Raw genomic sequence first — 20,426 nt, 5'->3', positions numbered from 1 at the left:
ATCTTTAGATGTAAAAGTATTAAAATCTAAATGTACTTTTGATGCTTTTGCTAACTTTGTGAATCACTTTTGGTCCATTTATTGTTTGATTTGATGCCTGTGAACATAGTGATGGTTTATTGTCACAAATACAGGGGTTTTTTTTCAGCCATGTTCTGATCCTGTTGATCAGGGGTGAGTGGGTCCACCTGTGCTTCCACCACAGCTGAGGGGGATTGTCCTGAGTGGGAGTGGATATAAGGAGGCTGAAAGTCACAGCTCAGTTTGGTTCTGACCTCTGAGGAGTCAACATAGCCCCACTTTCATCTGCCCCATATTGCCCTTAAAAGAAAAGACTGGCATTGCTGCCCCCCCACCCCCCCTTGGTCTAAGGACTTTTTTTTTGTCTGTTTTGATGGATTTAGTAGGTGGTGATTTCTACCCAAACCACCTTTCAGAACCCTTTTATGGCCCATATCTGTAGTGTTTTTGTTTTTGAATTCTGAAACAAAAGTATCTAGGTTTTTCTTATCTCCACCAAGGAGGTCATGTTTTTGCTGGCGCTGGTTTGTCTGTATGCAAGATGACTCAAAAGGTTATGGAAGGATTTGGATGAAAATTTCAGGAAATGTTTATACTGGCACAAAGAACACATCGTTACATTTTGGTGGTGATCAGGGGTAGGGGTAGGGGGGGGGGGGGGGGGGGGGCCACTGATCTGCCTTGGCAGAGGTCTGAGCTCTGAGTGCTTCTAGGTTTTAGCTTGTTTTTATTACTCAAAATTAGGGTAAAGCTGAAGTGCATTTTGAAGAATTTTTTTTTTTTTTTTTTTTAAATATGGTTTTATGAAGGTGTTTAATTCCCTAAGACCCAGGAAAGTCATGAACGTAATCAAAGATCATGATGCAACAGTGTTTTTTTCAGATGCATTTTTATGGAGTGTCCTATGTGATGGATACTTTTTGTTTTTTTGCATACAGCGGTGAAACTCTTGTCCACAGACATGGACAGAAAACCCACAGCTGGGTGTTCAGAGGTTAACTTTATGAGATCACAGACCAGTCCAAATTCTAAAACTAAGGTGATCCTTTTGTTCATTGTATTTCTTAGGGTCTATAGAGACTGCCCCCATGTGGTTTGGAGAACATTGCCTTTAGAACCGTTTGGAAAGTGAGCTTCAACTATGTGTCCATAAATGTGGACGTCGTGCATGAAAGGGTTAATGTACAGGAAATGTAAAGAATTAGGGGGCTTGTCCGGGATATGACATGCATCTATATTGTGGGGATTAATCCTCAGCCTGTAAAAAAAAAAAATGTTGGTTTTTGCCATATCTGCTAATAATCAGTGTTTTAAGGACTTCATATAACATTATAGGTGCCATTTGCTAATTTCAGTTCTGTTATTAATTACTGATTTGTGATTTTATAATTTTATTTTATTTTAAAAAGGTGTTGTGTGTGTGTGTGTGTGTGTGTGTGTGTGTGTGTGTGCGCCAATGGGTGGAGCTTGAGGTGTGCGACAGGTCTGGAGGGTATATGGCATTAGGGCCGAGGAGAGCTGATGGTTTTTCTGACCGTGTTCTGATGGTTGTGGACGTTTTTGTATGCATTTTTGCCATGTTTTGGACAGTATAATGTAAATAGTGGAACTTTGTATGTATGTGCTTTTTGTTTTTTCGTATTTTTGTTTAATAAATCGAAGAAGACGAACTTTGTGGAGGACACACTCTTTTAACACGAGTCAGCCATAAGCTCCAAGTGGAAGGTTTTATTGGAAAACCTACAAACGTCATACTCCATGTGTTGCGTATGAGCATGTGCAGAACATTCTCAGCTAGAATAAAGACTCCTCTGTTCTGGAACTCTGATGAAAATGTTGGGCCCTAAAGCTGAAAAATTAGAATTCTAGTTTTGGAAAAATGGGAAATGACTTCAGAAAACACACCTTAACTTTTAGTAAATGGAGATTACAGATTAATTTAGCAACTTGTTTTGATCATAAAAGTGGTCTAACATATGAAAAATGGATAAATGATGCCTTTCACACTCAAGAAAAGTATAACTGACATGAAATGACAAGAATAATCTTTCAAACACATCATCAGAAATCAAAATAAAAATAAATGCATGAAAAATGACCCCCCACCCCCACCCCCACCCCACCCCCCCAAACTGAACATTGTGAACTGGTGTGAACAAATGACTCCACCAGTGGCAGTCTGATGGAAAACTGAGCTCCAACCAATGGAGACCAAGAGAAGGGGGGCATGCTGCTTTCAGGGACTGATCACAGGCTCTGGAAATCTTGATACTCACTGCAGTTAATACAAGTCCTCCACACAAAACAATGTGAACTGATATATAAAGGATTCCTATGCATGCTCTGTTTTTGGGGGTGGGGGTTGGTGATATTAATAGAAATGTGTGGCGCTCTACTTCCAGGGGCTGCAGAAGCATTATTTGATGTAATTTTAGAATCCAGTCCAGTCACTGGTCCAGTGGAGGCAGCCAAAAGATGGACTAAAAGTCATACACCAAACCCCGTAGTCATGGAAACGCCTTGAACTTGACTTCGAACAAAAGTAGAAACAAAATACACAGGTGAACAAAAGGCAAAGAGAAACCACTAAGTTAAAACAGAACATTCCAAAGTATCGAAGGTAATGATCCAACCAAAAAAAGAACAGAATGTACAACTACCCCACTGTGGCTCCTCAACAACAGTTTGTCTGAAATGGAGTAGGAAGAAGTGGAGCTTATATTGTCCTACCCCGAAGAAGTACCCTGGTGTGTTCATGTCATGTGTACTTACATGTGCAAAAACAAAAGGTGACCGTATTTGTGCTGAAGGTGTCCCAGATCACACTTAAGCTGTTTTGTCTGAGACATTTTTGTGTGAATCTGATAAAGTCTCATGGGACGATTTCACTCGGGCTACATTCAGACTGCAGGTAAATGTGGCCCAAATCTGATTTTATTTTATTTTTTGCCCATATGTGACCTGTATCTGATCTGTTTAGACAGTTTGAACAGCGCAAATCTGATTTTTTTTTTTTTTTTTTCAAATCCAACCCAGGCCACTTCCATATGTGGTCCTAAATCCAAAACGTATCTGATATTTTGCAGTGTCAGTCTGAACGGGCAGGTCACATTTATACGACCTTTACATCACTGACGTGCGACAAATGTCACGATTCTGCATCCCAGCAGTGTAAACACAGTGCATGCCTGCATGGTCACGTATTACATCAGGACCTCTTTTGCGCATGCGGGTCACATTCAGTTCATACTCAAAACTGATAGAAGTCACATTTAATGTGTAAAATGAACGAGCACACAAAAAATGCAGATATCACCAAAAAATCTGAATTGTGCATTAAGATCGGCTGACTGAACATAGTCTTAGAGGTGAGAGTGAGCATGCTAAGACTGATGTGGATGTTGAGTGTGATACCGTACTCATCCTATAAAAACCCCTGAACTGACCTCGTCTTGAGGCAAGGCAAGTTTATTTGTACAGCACATTTCAGCAACAAGGCAATTCAAGGTGCTTCACACAGGACATTGAAATACGACAAGGGAAAAAGACATTTAAAACGTTATAAAAGAAACTTGTAAAAGGTGATTAAAAACAGCAAGTAAGAAAACAGCACAAAACCCTAAAATATAAAAACACACATATTAAAGAAAGAGTTGCAGAGTTTCGAAGGAGAATGTAAAATTTAAAAAGTCAAAAGCCTTTTAGTCAAAGGCAGCAGTGAACAGGTGAGTCTTTAACCTGGACTTAAAAGAACTCAGACTCTCAGCAGACCTGAGGTTTTCAGGTAGTTTGTTCCAGATATACGGAGCATAGAAACTGAACGCTGATTCTCCATGTTTAGTTGTGACTTTTGGAACCCAGAGCAGACCTGCACCAGACCACCTGAGTGGTCTGGATGGTTCAGACTGGACTAGAAGGTCTTTGATGTATTTTGGGCCTAAAGCATTCAGTGCTTTATATGCTAGCAAGACCTTTAGACCTCAAAGGTGAGAGTCTGTAGAGAATGAGGATAAAGTCTGTACAAGTGGCAGAAGAATGTCCTGTGAACAGCTGATCAGAGCAAAAGGTTTGTTTAGCATCTTTTTATGCAAACTTACCTTCAGAGGAGGAATGCAGCAGTGTTCCTGTAGGGAAGTTTAAAACCCATCATGTCCTGATGAGTGTTGACCGTTTGTCACCTGGGTCCCAGACAGTGGTCCCCCTACCACTTCATTCACAGATACTGAAGATGGCACATAAACACACATGAGAAACCTGTCACACATGCCCTAGAACAGCGTGTTTGCTCTTTATCCAGATGAAAATTCCAGACTTTTTCAAAACTATTATTTTCCCACAGACCTTGAGTTTATGTACTTTTATACTTGTGTTCCTACTTTTTTGGCTGAGATTGTACCTGTGGTGGGTGTGTGTGTGTGTGTGTGTAGTAGAAAAGTTTATTTTAATGTATGAATGCATAATTTGCAGTAAATTATGTTTAACTGTCAAACGTTTTCAAAATAAATGAAAATCACAAAAGTGCATGGATATCACACAAGCAAGTTTCACTGGAATCATTCCAGTACCAACCAGTTAGTCAAATCACAAGTTTATGCTATCCTCATGTATTCCTTTTCTTAAAAGATTATGTGCCTTTGAGCAACGTCTAAAATTCGACCAAGAGAAAACTTTTCCATACTTTAAGACACAGGTGTCAAACATGCGACCCAGGGGTCAAATCCGGCCCGCCAAAGGGTCCAATCCGGCCCGCGGGGTGAATTTATGAAATGCAAAAATTACACTGAAAATATTAACAATCAGTGGTGTCAAAATCCTTTTAATTCAGGTTCCACATACAGACATATACAGTCCAATTAGAGTTCAAGTGGGTCAGAACCAGTAAAATATCAGAATAACCTATAAATAATGACAACAACAAATGTTCTCTTTGTTTGTTTGGTTTTTTTGGTGTAAAAAAACAAAAAAAAGGGAAGTTACCTGAAAATGTTGACATTACCCAACTATATTTTTATAAAAATGTGAATAACCTGAACAAATATGAACAAACGGAAATGTCTTATGAAAAGTAAATGCAATTTCACCAATATTCTGCCTGTTACTAAATGTTTTGTGTGATTGTAACGCACATGTGTAAATGACAAACTGATAAACGGAGGCAGAATATTGTTAAAATTGCACTTGTTTTTTTTTAAGACGATTCAAGTTGTTCAGATTTTTAAGGAAACTTTGTAGATGTAAACCTGATCATAATATAATTTTACTTTTTTTCACTGTTATTATTTTACTGGTCCGGCCCACTTGAGATCAAACTGGGCTGAAGGTGGCTCCTGAACTAAAATGAGTTCGACACCCCTGCTTTAAGACTTTCACCCAAAATTCCAGGTTTTTCCCGGTTTGGAAAAAAGTCTCAAAATTCCAGACTTTTTAAGACTTTCAAGACCTGCACAAGTATCCTGTATAAGGTTTTATATATAGGATGTATAGTAAAACCAGGAATACCGTCTGTCCAACTGATTTCTGGAAGACTATTCACTCAGTTCATCAGTGTAATAAAACTGAATATTAACACTTGTGCAGAAGGTTCGACTCAACTGCCCAAAACTGACAGTATTTAATTTAATCTAGTTTACAATTAATTTAAATTAAATGAATCTCTGAATAGGGAGGATGTAAGTGAGCAGGAGGGGTAAAGTGTTTAGTAGGGTTATTACTTTTGAACTTTTTGATAGATTTACTAAAGGTAAGTGGTGAAGGTTCGTACCCAAACCACATTTTAGACCCTTTTTGGCCCATATTTGTAGTGATTTTGTTTAGTTTCCCTTAGTTCTACTCCAGGCCTATACAGTCTTTTTAGCAGAACCTGTTAACCCATAATGACAGTGAAGCTGTCAGGAAAAAATGTTATTAAATTAACTGAACGTCCCACTCAGCAGGTGACTGAATTATACATACCTGTCAATCAAAACCTATATTTATCCCCAGATCTGATTAACAGATGTTAAGATGGACCACAGCACTTACTGGACAGCCAAAAACAAAGGCTGAAACTGGAATGAGTCTAGGGAAATGTAATTTAATTTTAAAGAAGTCCAATGCAAGTATGAGAGGGAGGGCTTTTTAGAGCCTCCCTAGTGGCCATCTGTGGTATTACAACTTAAAGATATTTACACATTGGCTTCATGTCAGAGCTGAAGTCCTGTTCCTTTGCATAATATGAACTAGTACAGGGGTGTCAAACTCATTTTAGTTGAGGGGCCCTATTCAGCCCAAAATGATCTCAAGTGGGCCGGACCAGTAAAACAATAACAGTTAAAAAAAGCAAAATTAAATTCTGATAATGTTAACATCTACAAAAATCTGAATACCATGAACAACTGGAAATGTCTTAAGAAAAACTGCAATTTTAACAATATTGTGCCTCAGATTATTAGTTTATCATTACACATGCGCATTACAATTACAAATGCACAAAACATTTAATAACAGGCAGAATATTGGTAAAATTGCATTTACTTATCTTAAGACATTTCAGTTTTTTTTCCACATTTATTTATATATATATATATATATATATATATATATATATATATATATATATATATATATAGATATAGATATATATATATAGATATAGATATAGATATAGATATATATATATATATATATATATAGATATATATAGATATAGATATAGATATAGAGAGAGAGAGAGAGATAGATAGATAGATAGATAGATAGATAGATAGATAGATAGATAGATAGATAGATAGATAGATAGAGAGAGAGATATAGATATATATATATATAGAGAGAGAGAGATATAGAGATATATATAGATATATATATATATATTTTTTTTAATTTGTGGATTTTTAACAGCATTACATAGATGCATCATACAATCTTTACATTTTTAATGTGTTTTTGAACACAAGTCCCCACCCCCAACTTAAATATAAACATGTAAATATATTTACCAGTGAAATAAGTTTTTAATATAAACATTTTCATGTAATTTTACTTTTTTACACTAAAACAAAGAATTTGCTGTTTTCATTATTTATAGGTTTAATATGATAGTCTTTTACTGGTTCTGACCCACTTGCGATCTAATTGGTCTGTATGTGAAATCTGAATTAAAATAATTTTGACATCCTCAATTGTTCATATCTTCAGTGTAATTTTTGTATTTCACAAATCCATCCCACGGGCCAGATTGGATCCTTTGGCAGGCCGGATTTGGCCCCCGGGCCGCATGTTGGACACTTGTGACCTAGTATCTCAAAATATTTTGGTATTTTACAATTTGTATTTTGAGATGCTCGCATATTATTTTGAACACCTAACTCACTATATTAAGAAAAGAAACATCCTCAACAGGCACTGACTGTGTGAAGAAAACAGTAAATAGTCCACAGTGACAGAAACAAATAATTTTATTTTAAAAATATTTCACTGCTGATACATACAATACACTCATCATACTCATATATATTTGCATAAAGTATACTCTTAACATGATAATATTTAAAGATTTGATACATTATTGTCAGGTGGGGAGGGGTATATCAACAAGGGGAACACTTTATTGTAGTGTGTAGCATAAAAACATTGAAACAGAAAACCACTAGAACAGATACAGAGGGGACCTCGCCGGCTGCCGCCTGATCGGACGAGGGCGCGGGGTTCCACTTCCTCTTCACCGTTGTACAGATTGAAATGAATTTTGACAAGCTGCTGAATGTCCGGTCACTACTGGTCATATGGAAACAAACCATTTATTTACAACAGCCCAGTTAGTGCCTCTTATGTAACAACTCATCTGTTCATTTTTTTCTCCTTTCATTTCTACATAAATTCATGTAAATCTATACAAGGCTAAACATAAAAAAAAAAATCTAAAGTATGGCCCAAATACTTTAATCGAGTACATTTAAGTCACACTGCATCCAGAAATGTGTTGCATTAGTTTCCATGGGCTCAGACATTGGGACCCCCCCACCCCACCCCCCCCATCACTCTACTGCAGACCGCCGGCGAGGATAAGAGTTTGTGTTGAGGATATTAATCATCATGGAGGAAAAAACAGACACTGAAATGAAGAATTCCATTCAGATGCTCCTTGACGTCCCTCCTACCCTGACCTCTGACCTCTGACACAGGAGGTGATTAGAGAACGCTGGTTAGCTCTACGTCGCTACCTGAACCGCACCGCTAACTGTTCTCTACAACGTATCTGCCAAAATATTTCTCCCCGTCATCAGTATTTAGACTTAAAGAAAAGAAATATACACGTTTGGTTTTAATAGTAATGAAATTAAAGACTGTTTTTACTAAATGTTTCTAAAGTAGTTAACAATAGCTAGCACCCTAACTGCGTCATGCTAGTTCTGCTAATGTTAGCTGCTGTTAGCCTAATATCAAACATTATTTAAATTTAGCTCAAGGACTGTTGAAAAAATGTAATTCTCTATTTTGAAACTACTAAAATCAATCTGTTCAATGCTTAAGTGTTACAGATTTGATTAATTTTATCTTCTGCTGGTGTATAAACATCAAAATAATCTTTTTTTTTTTTGGTGTTTTCGTTTGTAAAGAAAATTAAGCTAATGATATAACTTTAAAAAAAAAAAAAAAATTTTAGATCAGTGGGACCCATGAACCTTTTCTAGCAAAAACCATAAATAATTTAGATTTTTAAAGTAATTGATGTGAATTACCAATCTGTTCAATGCTTACGTGTTATAGATTTGATTAATTTTATCTTCTACTGGTGTTATAAGCATCAAAATAGTCTTTTTCTAAAGTGTTTTGTAAAGAAAATGAGGATGATACAATAAAAAAAAAACTTTATATTTTAAATGAATGGGGTCCATGAACCTTTTCTAGCAAAAGCCATAAATAATTTAGGTTTTTAAATTAATTGGTGTGAATTAATCTGTTCAATGCTTAAGTGTTATAGATTTGATTAATTTTTATCTTCAAGTGGTGTATAGGCATCAAAATCTTTTTAAGGTGTTTTTTGTAAAGAAAATGAGGCTAATGATACAATAAAAAAAACACCTTTATATTTCAAATCAGAGTGGGGTCCATGAACCTTTTGTAGCAAGAGCCATGAATCTTTTAGGTTTTTAAAATAACTCGTGTGAATTAATGGCAGCCATTAATTTACTAACAAATGTTAGCGAAACTTAGCTCACTAGCTACTGTCAGTAAACTTGGAAAAAGTGTATGCATTTGTTTAAAAAAATGAATCTTATATTTCAAAACTATCAAAATCAAAGATAAAGCATGTATATTTTTTTCCTTCAAATCCCAAAAAACTGACATAACTTCAGATTCTGGTGACGGGGAGTAGCACCTCCACGTGTGCAGAACAGGTCCGGTTTGTGGTCCGGATCGGGTCGTGACTCTCTATCTCCTGTTACATAGTCCTAGTTGTGGTGCTTTACGGAGGCTTCCAGCTCTAGGACATCATGTTTCTATTGTCAAACCCCCCCCTGTCCCCTCTCCCTCCCCCTCCTCCCCGTCTACATCATAGCCCTCTTGGCTAACAGGTAGTTTGCATTGACGTTAACGTGTAGCCACAGTACAGAGCTGTGTATTTAAGTGCTAAAAACCATAATGAAGAGTAACTGCAGGATCAGCATCAATCCGTCACATCTGCAGCAGAATTCAACTCAGAGGTATTTCTTCTCCCAACCCCAGTAAGATGTTTGGATTACTTAAGGAAACTCCAAACTGTCGCTTTTTCTTTTCGTCTCCCGCCACCAAGGCTGAATCTGTCAGTGTTAAGTGGGTCTTTATCGGTTTCATCAGTTAGCTCGTGCTAATTAGCCCGCCGCCATCTGTTTATCCGTGGGGAAGCCGAGTGCGAGGACACACCTCAGCTGAATGGCAGTGAACAACAACAACACACAAGGAGCATTTGAACTGTCGGCTTCATCTGGATCTGACAGTTGACGTAAGGCAGTAGAGGTCTTCACTGGACCCAGATCAGTTCACTATTTTCAAATATTACTGTCGTTTTTATCAATAGGCCGGTTTTTATACTTAAAACCAACACCACATTTGACCATTAGCCGTTTTAGCCGATTCTTCGGGCTTGTATTGAACATTTCGCGGCGATTATTCGTAAAGGGTTTTATCATCGTACGGAATCGCTCTATTCAGTGTTCCTCGTCACTGCTTGTACAAATGTCCGTGGCTATTATGTAACTGAGGTATCTAAAAGTAAAGCTTGTTAGACTACGTTCAGACAGCAGGTCTTAGAGGGGTCATAATTTGTTAAACCCACTTTTATTAGTCTTTGGTTCACTTTTTATTTGTGTATTTGGACCCTAATAGTTCATAGTTTGAATTTGAACCCTCCAGGTGCTGCAAAGCTATCTTTATATTCATTTGGGCAAAAAACTAGTAGATTTCTACAACCTGTTTGAATTCCTGCTTAATTTGTTACGTCTGTAATTAGTTACGTCACGATATTTGCACATATAAGGTCAAGACTTCCGACGAACATTTCTGAATATGTCCAAACTTCGGGCCGATTACCTAAAATGTTCAGTTATTGGTTGAACGGGACAGAGCAGCACAGCCAACAACCTGGAGGGGGTGGGGCCTGAAGTGGCTCATTTGCATTTAAAGGGCCAGTGCTCAAAATGACCTTTCTGGTGTCATTGTTTTCACTAGTGAAGTCCCGATCTGGATTTTTTTTTGCTTCCGATCTTATTTTTTTTTTGGATTAGTTTTGCTGATACCGATCGGATACTGACTTTTTACAATAAAATTTTTATTTAAATTTGGGTTCCTTATTTATAGGTTATTATACCATTGAGATCACAATTGGGCTGAATGTGAAACGCTGTATGTTAGTGATGCGCACATCAGCGGATTACTCGCGGGTTGGGTTGGGGCAGATCAAATAATTGCACAAAAGCCCCACGGGTTGAAAAAAGCCCAACTTGTGCATCACTACCGGACCATAAAATGAAACTTAAAGACGCTTTACTAATTCCTCTAAGCCTTCTGCTGTTGTGCAGCTAATTTTCCTTTCCCCTACCTTCAGAAGCTTTAATTTAAGGGGGTAGGATGTTTGTTTACCCCCACCCCAGAACCAGATCGGCCTGATCTCATGACTAAATCCGATCTTCTAAAAAATACCAGATCGGCAGCCGATACCAATCTATAGATCGGTTCGGGACGTCCCTAATTTTCCCGTCTTCATTTAGGACCACATATGGAAGTGGCCTGGGTCCGATTTGTGCTGTTCAAGCAGTCTTTAACAGATCGGGTACAGGTCACATATGGGTAAAAAAAATCAGATTTGGGCCACTTTTGCCTGCAGTCTGAGCGTAGCCTAAGTTTAGTAAATCTTGGCATGTTTTCCTCTTAAGTCGAACATGTTGCATTCACACACACCACTGAAACTCTTATAGACAGCGGGGACTCCGATTGGCCAAAATGTTAACCAGGTCTGATATTTTGGCTTTGATGTCCGGACCCCCCACTCTTAGCCCTTTTCCACCAACACACAACTGGTGCTGTTCTGGGTTATGAACCTTATTCTGAACCGTTTGAGCCACAAATAAACTGGTTCATGACGTTGAACCAAAAAAAAAAAACCAGGAGCTTTCCGATAAGTGGCCAAACACATCACTGACTGGATACAAATACTGACCTGTACTTCCTTTTGTTGATTAGACAGTCTGCATAAAGACCATATTTGTGTTTGTGTTAAAATTAGGGATTTTTCTTATTCTAAAATCTCCTAGGAACTGGTATCTGCATTAAAAACATACGAGTTGGTCCACAGTGTTTTATCCACCAGTAAGGGAGGAAAAAGTCCATGGATGTTTATAAGAAGCTGCTTCTTTAGAGCGTAGAGTCCAGTCACGTTAGGTCCCGGTCCTGTTCCTTTTATGGGTCCATTTCAGAAAACAGTACTGAATAATTTATAATCCTCCTAAAACTGATGGAAATATGTCACAGGGGCATCAGTGTATTTTTATACACATTTCCAAGTACTGCGTTAGAAAAGGCTGATGGAAAGTGGAAAACTTCCTTGACTATTTGACGTTTTTACACTTCCTCAAGGTGGTTTCAGATTTTTTGCAGATGCAGACTGATCTCGTGAAATCACGTTGTATGTCACGCCAGTTCTTATGGCATTTGGTGGGGTATATGTACGAATTTTCATCCTTTCGCATGTTATTCAACGCTATTGGGTCACGTGTCAATGAACGCCAAGATCACATATCTGTAACCGCTAATCACATGGTATTTGACATGGCATGAACATACACGTTGAAAGCTTATAATGCGCACAGATGACATGCCAATTAAAAGCGGCGTGTTATCTGTACGCAATTCATGATATCACGTTAGCAGACGAGTTAATGCCCTTAATGGTTGGAATAAGTTCTGATAAAGTGAACGTTTAACATTAGGGATGCACCGATCCGATACCAGTACCAGGAATCAGCTCCGATACTCAGTGTGTGTACTCGTAAATGTAATCTGATACAAATGCAATGATACCACTTACGGCCACGTGACATTCACAGTTCAGTGCAGCAGGTACGCGGCGGTGGAATAATGTGTGGGGAGTATGAAGAGTATGGAGATTTTTCAAAATAAATGACAGTGATAAAAGTAACGCTGACTGCAAGTAACATTAAAGACACAGACAGTTCTGTCCGTCCTCTGCGTACATTCCATCTGTTTTCCAGGTGCTGGTGGATGCGTACCCAGACGGAGAATACCAGCAGGAACTGTGGAGGTAGAGGATCTGTTCAAAGAGCGACTGTGTGAGTTAGAGAAAAACTACTGACACATTTATGACAACTACCCAGGGCTGGGCCAGTTTCCATCCTACTTATAATACTATGGGGGGTATGGAGTGGTGCAGACCACCGCCAGCGGAAGTGAAAACCAAACTTATCGCTCATTTCTCTTTTCTCTACCTGCTGAATCTAAGCTTTTAAACCTTACCAGAGAAAATGCTGCAATATTAGTATCACATTAGTGTTACCTCTGTCGTCTCCATGTTTGTTATTACTGACTCTCGTCTTCTCAAAAAACTTTACTCTTCTTCCTGGTATTTGTCCAGTATGGTTAATTCAGAGCGGCGCCCCCTGGTGGGTTAACTGAGAAACGCTCATTCTAATGCTTTAAATGTCAGTAGCAGCACTTTGTTCCAGTCAGACTAATGACAACGACAATAAAGCACATTTAAAAAAAAGAACTAAGAACTGGAATGGGATTATTAAGTACTCGTATCGGTACTCGGTATCGGCACGTACTCAAATGTAAGTACTTGTACTCGGTCTGGAAAAAAGTGGTATCGGTGCATCCCTATTTAACATGATTCATTCTTTCTGCTGCTTTTGCTTCTCTGGGAAGAATAAAACGTACCCAAAACCAGCTGACATGAAGCTTTAAAACTTTCCCCGGTTCATCTGGTTCAATGGCAAAGGTGACTCAGTGGTTTGGAGAACGCCTTTTTTCCTTCCCTGTATTTATTACTGTCTGGCATATGTCGGCGTATACCACTGTCTACTGACGACAATACGCAGTGTAGGTTATTTGTTCCAAACCCGGTGATGGAAATGAGTCTAATTTAAATAAAACATGGCAGTTGGGTCTGTTTCTGATCAGGTTTGTGAAGACCTCTACAGTAAAAACCATGCAATCATTATTACATCAGAGAACATGTTGGTCTTCTTTGAGCTTTGCTGTTGTGTGGATGACCTCAGAGTGGCTTGGTGGAGGAAAAAAACATTAATAAATGCAGAACTTGGCAGCTTTATAGGATTTTTGTCCCTGTTCAAATGAACCGAAGTTTACCTGCTTGTGGATTTTTAGGGTTTGGGAGAATTCCAAAACATCTTCTCCAAAAATCTCCGGAGGAAAACCGCTGTGCTTACTGTCTTTCATTCCACGTTTTGGCTGAAACGGCCTTTTTCAGCAGTGGGGGGGGCAGCCCACCACAGCGGAGTTTATACAACATCCTACAACGAGACTCGACTGTACAGTTAGGTTTCTGAGAGGCCCAACGCTGCCCCCCCTCCAAAACTTCAGTTACACAAACTTCACCCGCAGTCCGTGAAAGTCTCAGGTGTCCTGTGTATGGGGTCGAAGGTCGGCTGTTGTCTTGGAGACGACTGGGCCCAGAGCCGCTGTGGGACAGAGCTTGGACGTTGGATGCGTTACCACCGCTACGCTGTTTTTGTAACCTACGATTCCATTTTTAATCAGCCTCTCACCGTGGCAATGTTTGAGAACTAACACTGCGAAAAATATCACACTATTTAACAGTTTTTATGTTAAAGCTGCTCCACTTTGGGCTTTATGTTAAAAATTCCGAAGAAATTCTAGGTCACTCGTCCACCTACTTGGAATGATGAATCAAAACGTATGTGAATCCAAACAGCAGCGAGCAGCACTTCACCCCGTCCGTCTTTTTTTTTTTTTTTTTTTCCCGTGTTTAACAGTGTAGTCATGTACATGGCAGCCAGAATCTGATTGTGACCAAACTCTGTCCATCAGTGGCTCTGGAGCTCAGACTTGAGTCTCTGTGTCTGTCTGCGTCCTCACAAAGGCCAGGGCAGGTCGCTGAAGTCCACGGGTCCGCCCAGGCCGGCGTCCGCCTCCAGCAGCGACATGATGACCGCCATGGCTGCCTCGTCGTTGCTGGGGCTGCTGGAGCCGGGCTCGTCCATGATGTCTATGCTCAGGTGGGAGTTGTCACCTGGAAGGAGACGGTCGATACAAACAGTGGGTTTACTGAGGATGAAAGTCAAGTCCAGCTGATGACTACAGGCATTTATTGATGAACTTTTCGACTCATTTTTCAAACCAACATGTTCTATATTTTGTTGCGTTCTGAGCATAAAGTACAATGTTTTCAAAAAAAGTTTAAATACAGATAAGTCCTTAATTTTATTCACTACAATTTTTGTTGTTGCCTGTCAATGATTTCATACCCCGCTTTAAAGTCAACATTAATGTTAATTCGACGTTTTTCAAGAGTGAAATGACAAACTTAACCTGTTAATCCCTGGGCTATTTGTTTACAGTGGGAAACATTTAAATGTAACACAAAACAAGTGGTTCCAGGCACAACAAACCCCACCCCTCGCATGTATTGTAGCTTATTTTGGCATCGATCCAGCTGATGTCGTCATGTCTATGCGTGTGCTGATTTCAGTATAAACAAATTTTGCCCATTTTAAGTAAATGGGGGAAATTTGTTTGTTTTTAAATTCATAAAAAATCTGAACTTTGACCTACTTTTCCCAAAATGTCATCAGATCTATTCTGAGTCACTGGCAATCTATAAACCCAATTTGGTATGAATTCAACCAATAGTTTTGCTGCTAGAGTGTTAACAAACAAACCGAACCAAAAACAATACCCCTTGCCTCCCCTTTGGGGGGGGGGGGGAGATAATGGATTAGCCGATAGCATAAGCTTCATTCACATAAAACTAAGTTATGATCAGAAATGAGCAAACATAAGACAGTTTACCATCACTTCATATTCACTTCACATTTAGTGGCAGAAATAATACTTGTACTGTTGGATCTGCTTAGTGCTGCAAAGTTTGTTGCATTATAATTTTGTTCTAGAAAACGATTTATAAAATGTGCTGCCAAATGATTAACATTTTTTAACTGGATTAATCAAAGGGTGGCTGTGGACCAATTTCGATTAGTCACGATTAAATATCATTCATTTTTAACGTATATTAATTGTTTCATTTTGCATGAGCACAGAGTCTCAAGAAAGAAGGGAATATATATGCAGTGAATGTGTTTATTAAACACCTTCAACAGTTCCAACAAAACAACTGTTCGGTCTTGTTTTTTTGTCCTCATATTTCCATCCATATGGCCAACGTGCTGTTTAGTGTCTTCCATCTTTATGCGTTGGTTCTGCCGCCTGTCACTACCGAATCAACTGCCCTTTTGTTCATGTGTGATGCTAACTCTACTTGGACAAACTGCCCCAAATACATTGGCAGAGACGTTCAGAGTCAGATGGATTAATTGCGTTTAAATTTCTAATCAGATTAATCATGATGATGGATTAATCCGTGTTAATGCATTAATTTTGACAGCCCTAAAAATTGTATAAAATTATTCACGCCATACGTTGGTCTCAGACTCAACATTTGCCCATTTAAGTGCTTACTGTCTGGAAGTTGGTTTCGTTAACGTTCTATCTGACGTACTTCTGTTCATGTGTTGTGTAGAGTGCGTATATTGCTACAAGTGTTGCGTAGCGTTACCATGGCAACACAGAGGGAACAGTGGCTGCCTGGTGTAGGAAGTTAATAAACACTAAGTGTGATGCGACTGAAGCTGTAGAAACCTGCGCAGTCGTCTGAGGTCACCTTTAGCTTTGTAATTGATGAGCACATATATATATTTCTCAGCCTATTTATAAGAACGCAACAGGAAAACATGTAAATATATACTTTTATATTATATAATTAGTGACCGTGACCCTATTCGCAAGCTCCGGTTTATCAAAAGGTGTCCCATTTCTCACATCTCCTTTATGTCTATTATTCAGACTCATCAGTGGAGCGGGACGCGTGTGTTTTTTGTGTGCGACACTCACTCATGATGGACTGGTTGGAGTAGGGGTAGCCCACAGAGTCAGGTCCAGGAATGATCCCTGTGCTCGGCAGCTCGGGTGTCCCTCCATTCTGAATCTACAGACGCAAAACGCACACAAACACAGACACACACACAGTATCAGTATCAACAGATCGCATTTCGACCTGAGCTCAAAATGTTTCCACTCTGTCCTCAAATATCTTTGTCCTCTCACAAAAGCGCTGGCACCGAGGCTCATGGGAAAGACACGCGTTATTGAAACTCATTCTGTTCGACATCACTGCTCTTATGACCCCGTTCTGAGGTGATTGTGAAGGGGTTGACAAAACAAGAGAAAAGAGGCTGCTGGTTATGAAATTAAATCTTTCCGCCACGGGCATGAAAACATTTATCATCTCGGACGTGCAGCTGAATAATCCACCAGCACTTATTGAAGGCACTGCGACTTTATTTCCTACTTACAAATAAAGTATTCCCAGAACAGAAGTAAAAGGGGCTTCTAATTCCAAATACACTAGATCAGGGGTCTGCAACCTTTATTATCAAAAGAGCCATTTTGCGCCCTTTTCCGCCCAAAAAAAAGTCTGGAGCTGCAAAAAATAAGAGCTTATAAACTTTTAAAAGTTTTAATCTTTTTTTTTACATTTTCTGTTACAACCACTGAATACAACAAACAGAAGTGCAGTGTGGAATGGATTCTGGAGTATGATTACTCTAAAAGTACACAGTAAAAGTATTTCATAGTATTTGTGCTAATAGTATATGAAGTACTAATACCAAAAATGCCAAATTCACAAGGTACTTATTGGAAAAAATAATTTTATTCATCATTGAATTTAGTCTTGAAGCCCATTTCAGACGAAAAAACAAACACTTTTGGAGCTTGGAAGGGATTTTTGAGTATGATTACTCCAAAAGTACACAGTAAAAGTAGTTCATAGTATTTGTGCTAATAGTATATGAAGTACTAATGCCAAAAATACCAAATTCACAAAGTACTTATTGGAAAAAATAATTCTATTCATCATTGAATTTAGTCTTGAAGCCTGTTTCAGACGAAAAAACACTTTTGGAGCTTGGAAGGGATTTTTGAGTATGATTACTCAAAAAGTACACAGTAAAAGTAGTTCATGGTATTTGGGCTACTAGTATATGAAGTACTAATACCAAAAATACCAAATTCATGAGGTACTTATTGGAAAAAATAATTTTATTCATCATTTAATTTAGTCTTAAAGTCTATTTCAGATGAAAAAACACTTTTGGAGCTTGGAAGGGATTTTTGAGTATGATTACTCCAAAAGTACAAAGTAAAAGTAGTTCATGGTATTTGTGCTACTAGTATATGAAGTACTAATACCAAAAATACCAAATTCACGCGGTACTTATTGGAAAAATAATTTTATTCATCATTGAATTTAGTCTTAAAGCCTATTTCAGACGAAAAAACACTTGTAGCTTGGAAGGGAATCTGTTGTAGGATTACCCCAAAAGTACACAGTACTCATACTCATACAGTCGCTCCATGAAAAGTATCGCTATTTATGGAAATGATTCTCTTCAAAATTCAACACTGCCTCCACAGTTCCCAGTTGTACTGCTCCATATTCTCCGTCTGGGTTCACATCCGCAAGCTCCCGAAAAACGGACAGAATTATGTGAGTAATCTACAAAGGACAGACAGAGCCCTCCATCTGTATCCGTCTGCGTCTTCACAAAATTCCAGACTTTTCAAGGTCTGGAGAACAGTGTTTCAAAATTCCAGACTTTTTATGACTTTCAAGACCTGCATAAGAAACTTTTGTATGGTCATGTGTGGTCTATGATGTAGCCATAAAGTGTACGGAAGAATCCCCAGTGAACTGTTGTTGTTGTTGTTGTTGTTGTTGTTGTTGTTGTTTATGTTGTACCTTCTTGCCCCCGGGGGAGCAGGTGTCAGGAGGGGGGGTGCTGGTGATGTTCAGAGGGCTGGAGCCACAACTGGAGGGGGAGGAGCCTCGAATCCTGATGAGGAAAGAGAGAGATAGAGCTGCAGTGATTCTGACACGAAACCCAAATCAGACGGCGGTTTCATGTTCCACCTCTGACCTCCACGACAGGAACCAAAACATGAGACGTGTGTGAGACGCTTATTTTGACAGATTTTGCACTAAATGTTGGAACGAAAGCTGCAATTCATTGAGTACAAGTGCGAGTGCAACAGAGTAGACGGACATGTCACTTTTTTAAAAATATTTAAGGGGAATTAGCTTTAATTATTTAATTTGATGATTTATATGGACAGAAATAAAACTATTCCTAGTGTCACAAAACTATTGTAACATGGACAAAAAGTTGTACAAGATAAAAATCACAAATGTATCAATGCAAACTAAATAGGGAATTGTAGATTTTTGTTCATTATTTGCTGGCAACATTAGATAAAAATTAAGAAAATGAATGCAGTGAAAATTCTAATCTAACAAATCCAGACTGTTTCATCTTGTGTTTGTTTTTTTTTACATCCTTTCCATCTTGTATCTTCAGACATGAAATGGAGACAAAACTATGATGAAAAGCCTTTATGTTGCCGACAGTGTAAACTGCCTTGCAGGTTTCAGAAAACTTATATATATATAATATTAATCATTTTCAGTGTTTTGTTTTGTTTTATTTAAGCTTAGAATGGTCTAATAATCTTATATATTAATGGAGCCTGAGGTTCAGTTCACTTCAGACACAGCTGGTAGACTTCAGGGCTACTTTTTAGTTTATTGCACTAAAGAGGAACTACAGGAAATGAAATCTGCAAAAAACAATGGAAAAGGGTAGGAATGTGGAAATGTAGGAAATACAATTTTACCTGCAACTCTATTTCTGTTCATTGTAGACTTCATTTCATTTTAGAAAACTGTCAGTTAATGACATTGTTTCAGAGCCAGTTTTGGTTTTGTATAGATTTAAGACAGGGGTGTCCAAACTTTTTTTAAAGAGGGCCAGATCTGATAATGTGGAGATTGCCAGGGGCCAGTGGTCCCTTCAGACATTTTTTAAACAGTAAAAATTACATATAAATGCGCTGTTCTAAAACAATTTTATTTTCATTGTCACAATATCATTTTTTTAAATGGCAATGTAACCAAATCTAAGCCACTCAGGTGTGAACAAATTTAAAAAAAACAAAAAAACAAAAAAACAATTCTGCCTTCCTTTCACATCTGGAGTCAGATAACATAGAACTATATGGAGTATCTTAACCTTCCAAGTTAATAAAAATCGTAACCCCACATTCATTTTAAACATGACTTATATGAGTAATCATTACTCATATATTACTCAGTAATGCAAAGTCTGTTAACATTTAAGATGAAAACATATGACTCTTACTCTTGTCTTTCACAAAATCATTCAGAAAGTAATATTTTGTGTCACATCTCCAAGTACATAACACCAGCAGTTATAGGCAACTAACCTGGCAACTCGGTAGCCTGCCTTGGTGGCGAATTCATTGAACTCCCAGGTTCACATGAAGAGTCACTGTTGTGAGTTTAAAGCAGCTTGAATTTGCTTCACTTTTCCGGAGCGCTCACTCCCTGCTAGCTTGTCGTATCCGTTAGCATGTTTTGTCTGCTCGTGTCTCTTTACATTGAATTCCTTAAACAAGGCAACAGTCTCTTGACAAATTAGGCAAACATAATCGCCTTGATTTTCAGTGAAAAAAAATTGTAATTCCCATCTCTCCTGGAAGCGGCGGCCCTCACTGTCAACTTCCGTTTTTTTTATTTACAGGCGCCATGGTTA

The 20,426-nt window shown here is 38.4% G+C and overlaps 1 protein-coding gene and 1 long non-coding RNA gene across 4 annotated transcripts in view; both read right to left on the bottom strand.

Moving 5' to 3' along the window:
- Positions 1-7,439: 7,439 nt before the first annotated feature.
- On the bottom strand, positions 7,440-10,381 carry LOC115420576 (uncharacterized). The gene is made up of 2 exons (XR_003935559.1): positions 9,556-10,381; positions 7,440-9,521 (listed from the first exon to the last, which is right to left on the bottom strand). It is a non-coding gene; the product is annotated as an uncharacterized LOC115420576 (long non-coding RNA).
- A 3,122-nt stretch (positions 10,382-13,503) lies between these two features.
- bmal1a (basic helix-loop-helix ARNT like 1a) overlaps positions 13,504-20,426 on the bottom strand; it is a 64,267-nt gene continuing 57,344 nt past the window's right edge. For 2 of the 3 annotated variants that reach the window (XM_030135929.1, XM_030135927.1), the window contains 3 exons: positions 18,557-18,650; positions 16,648-16,741; positions 14,613-14,770 (listed from right to left, as the gene is read on the bottom strand). In XM_030135929.1, coding sequence (XP_029991789.1) covers positions 14,613-14,770; positions 16,648-16,741; positions 18,557-18,650 — 346 coding nt within the window. Of the gene's footprint in view, positions 14,771-16,647; positions 16,742-18,556; positions 18,651-20,426 lie in introns of all 3 variants that reach the window. The other variant, XM_030135928.1, reaches the window with a different exon arrangement.

The sequence above is a fragment of the Sphaeramia orbicularis genome, chromosome 6 (assembly GCF_902148855.1).
Source record: "Sphaeramia orbicularis chromosome 6, fSphaOr1.1, whole genome shotgun sequence".
Lineage (NCBI taxonomy): Eukaryota > Metazoa > Chordata > Actinopteri > Kurtiformes > Apogonidae > Sphaeramia > Sphaeramia orbicularis.
This window is presented reverse-complemented; position numbering and strand designations above follow the sequence as displayed.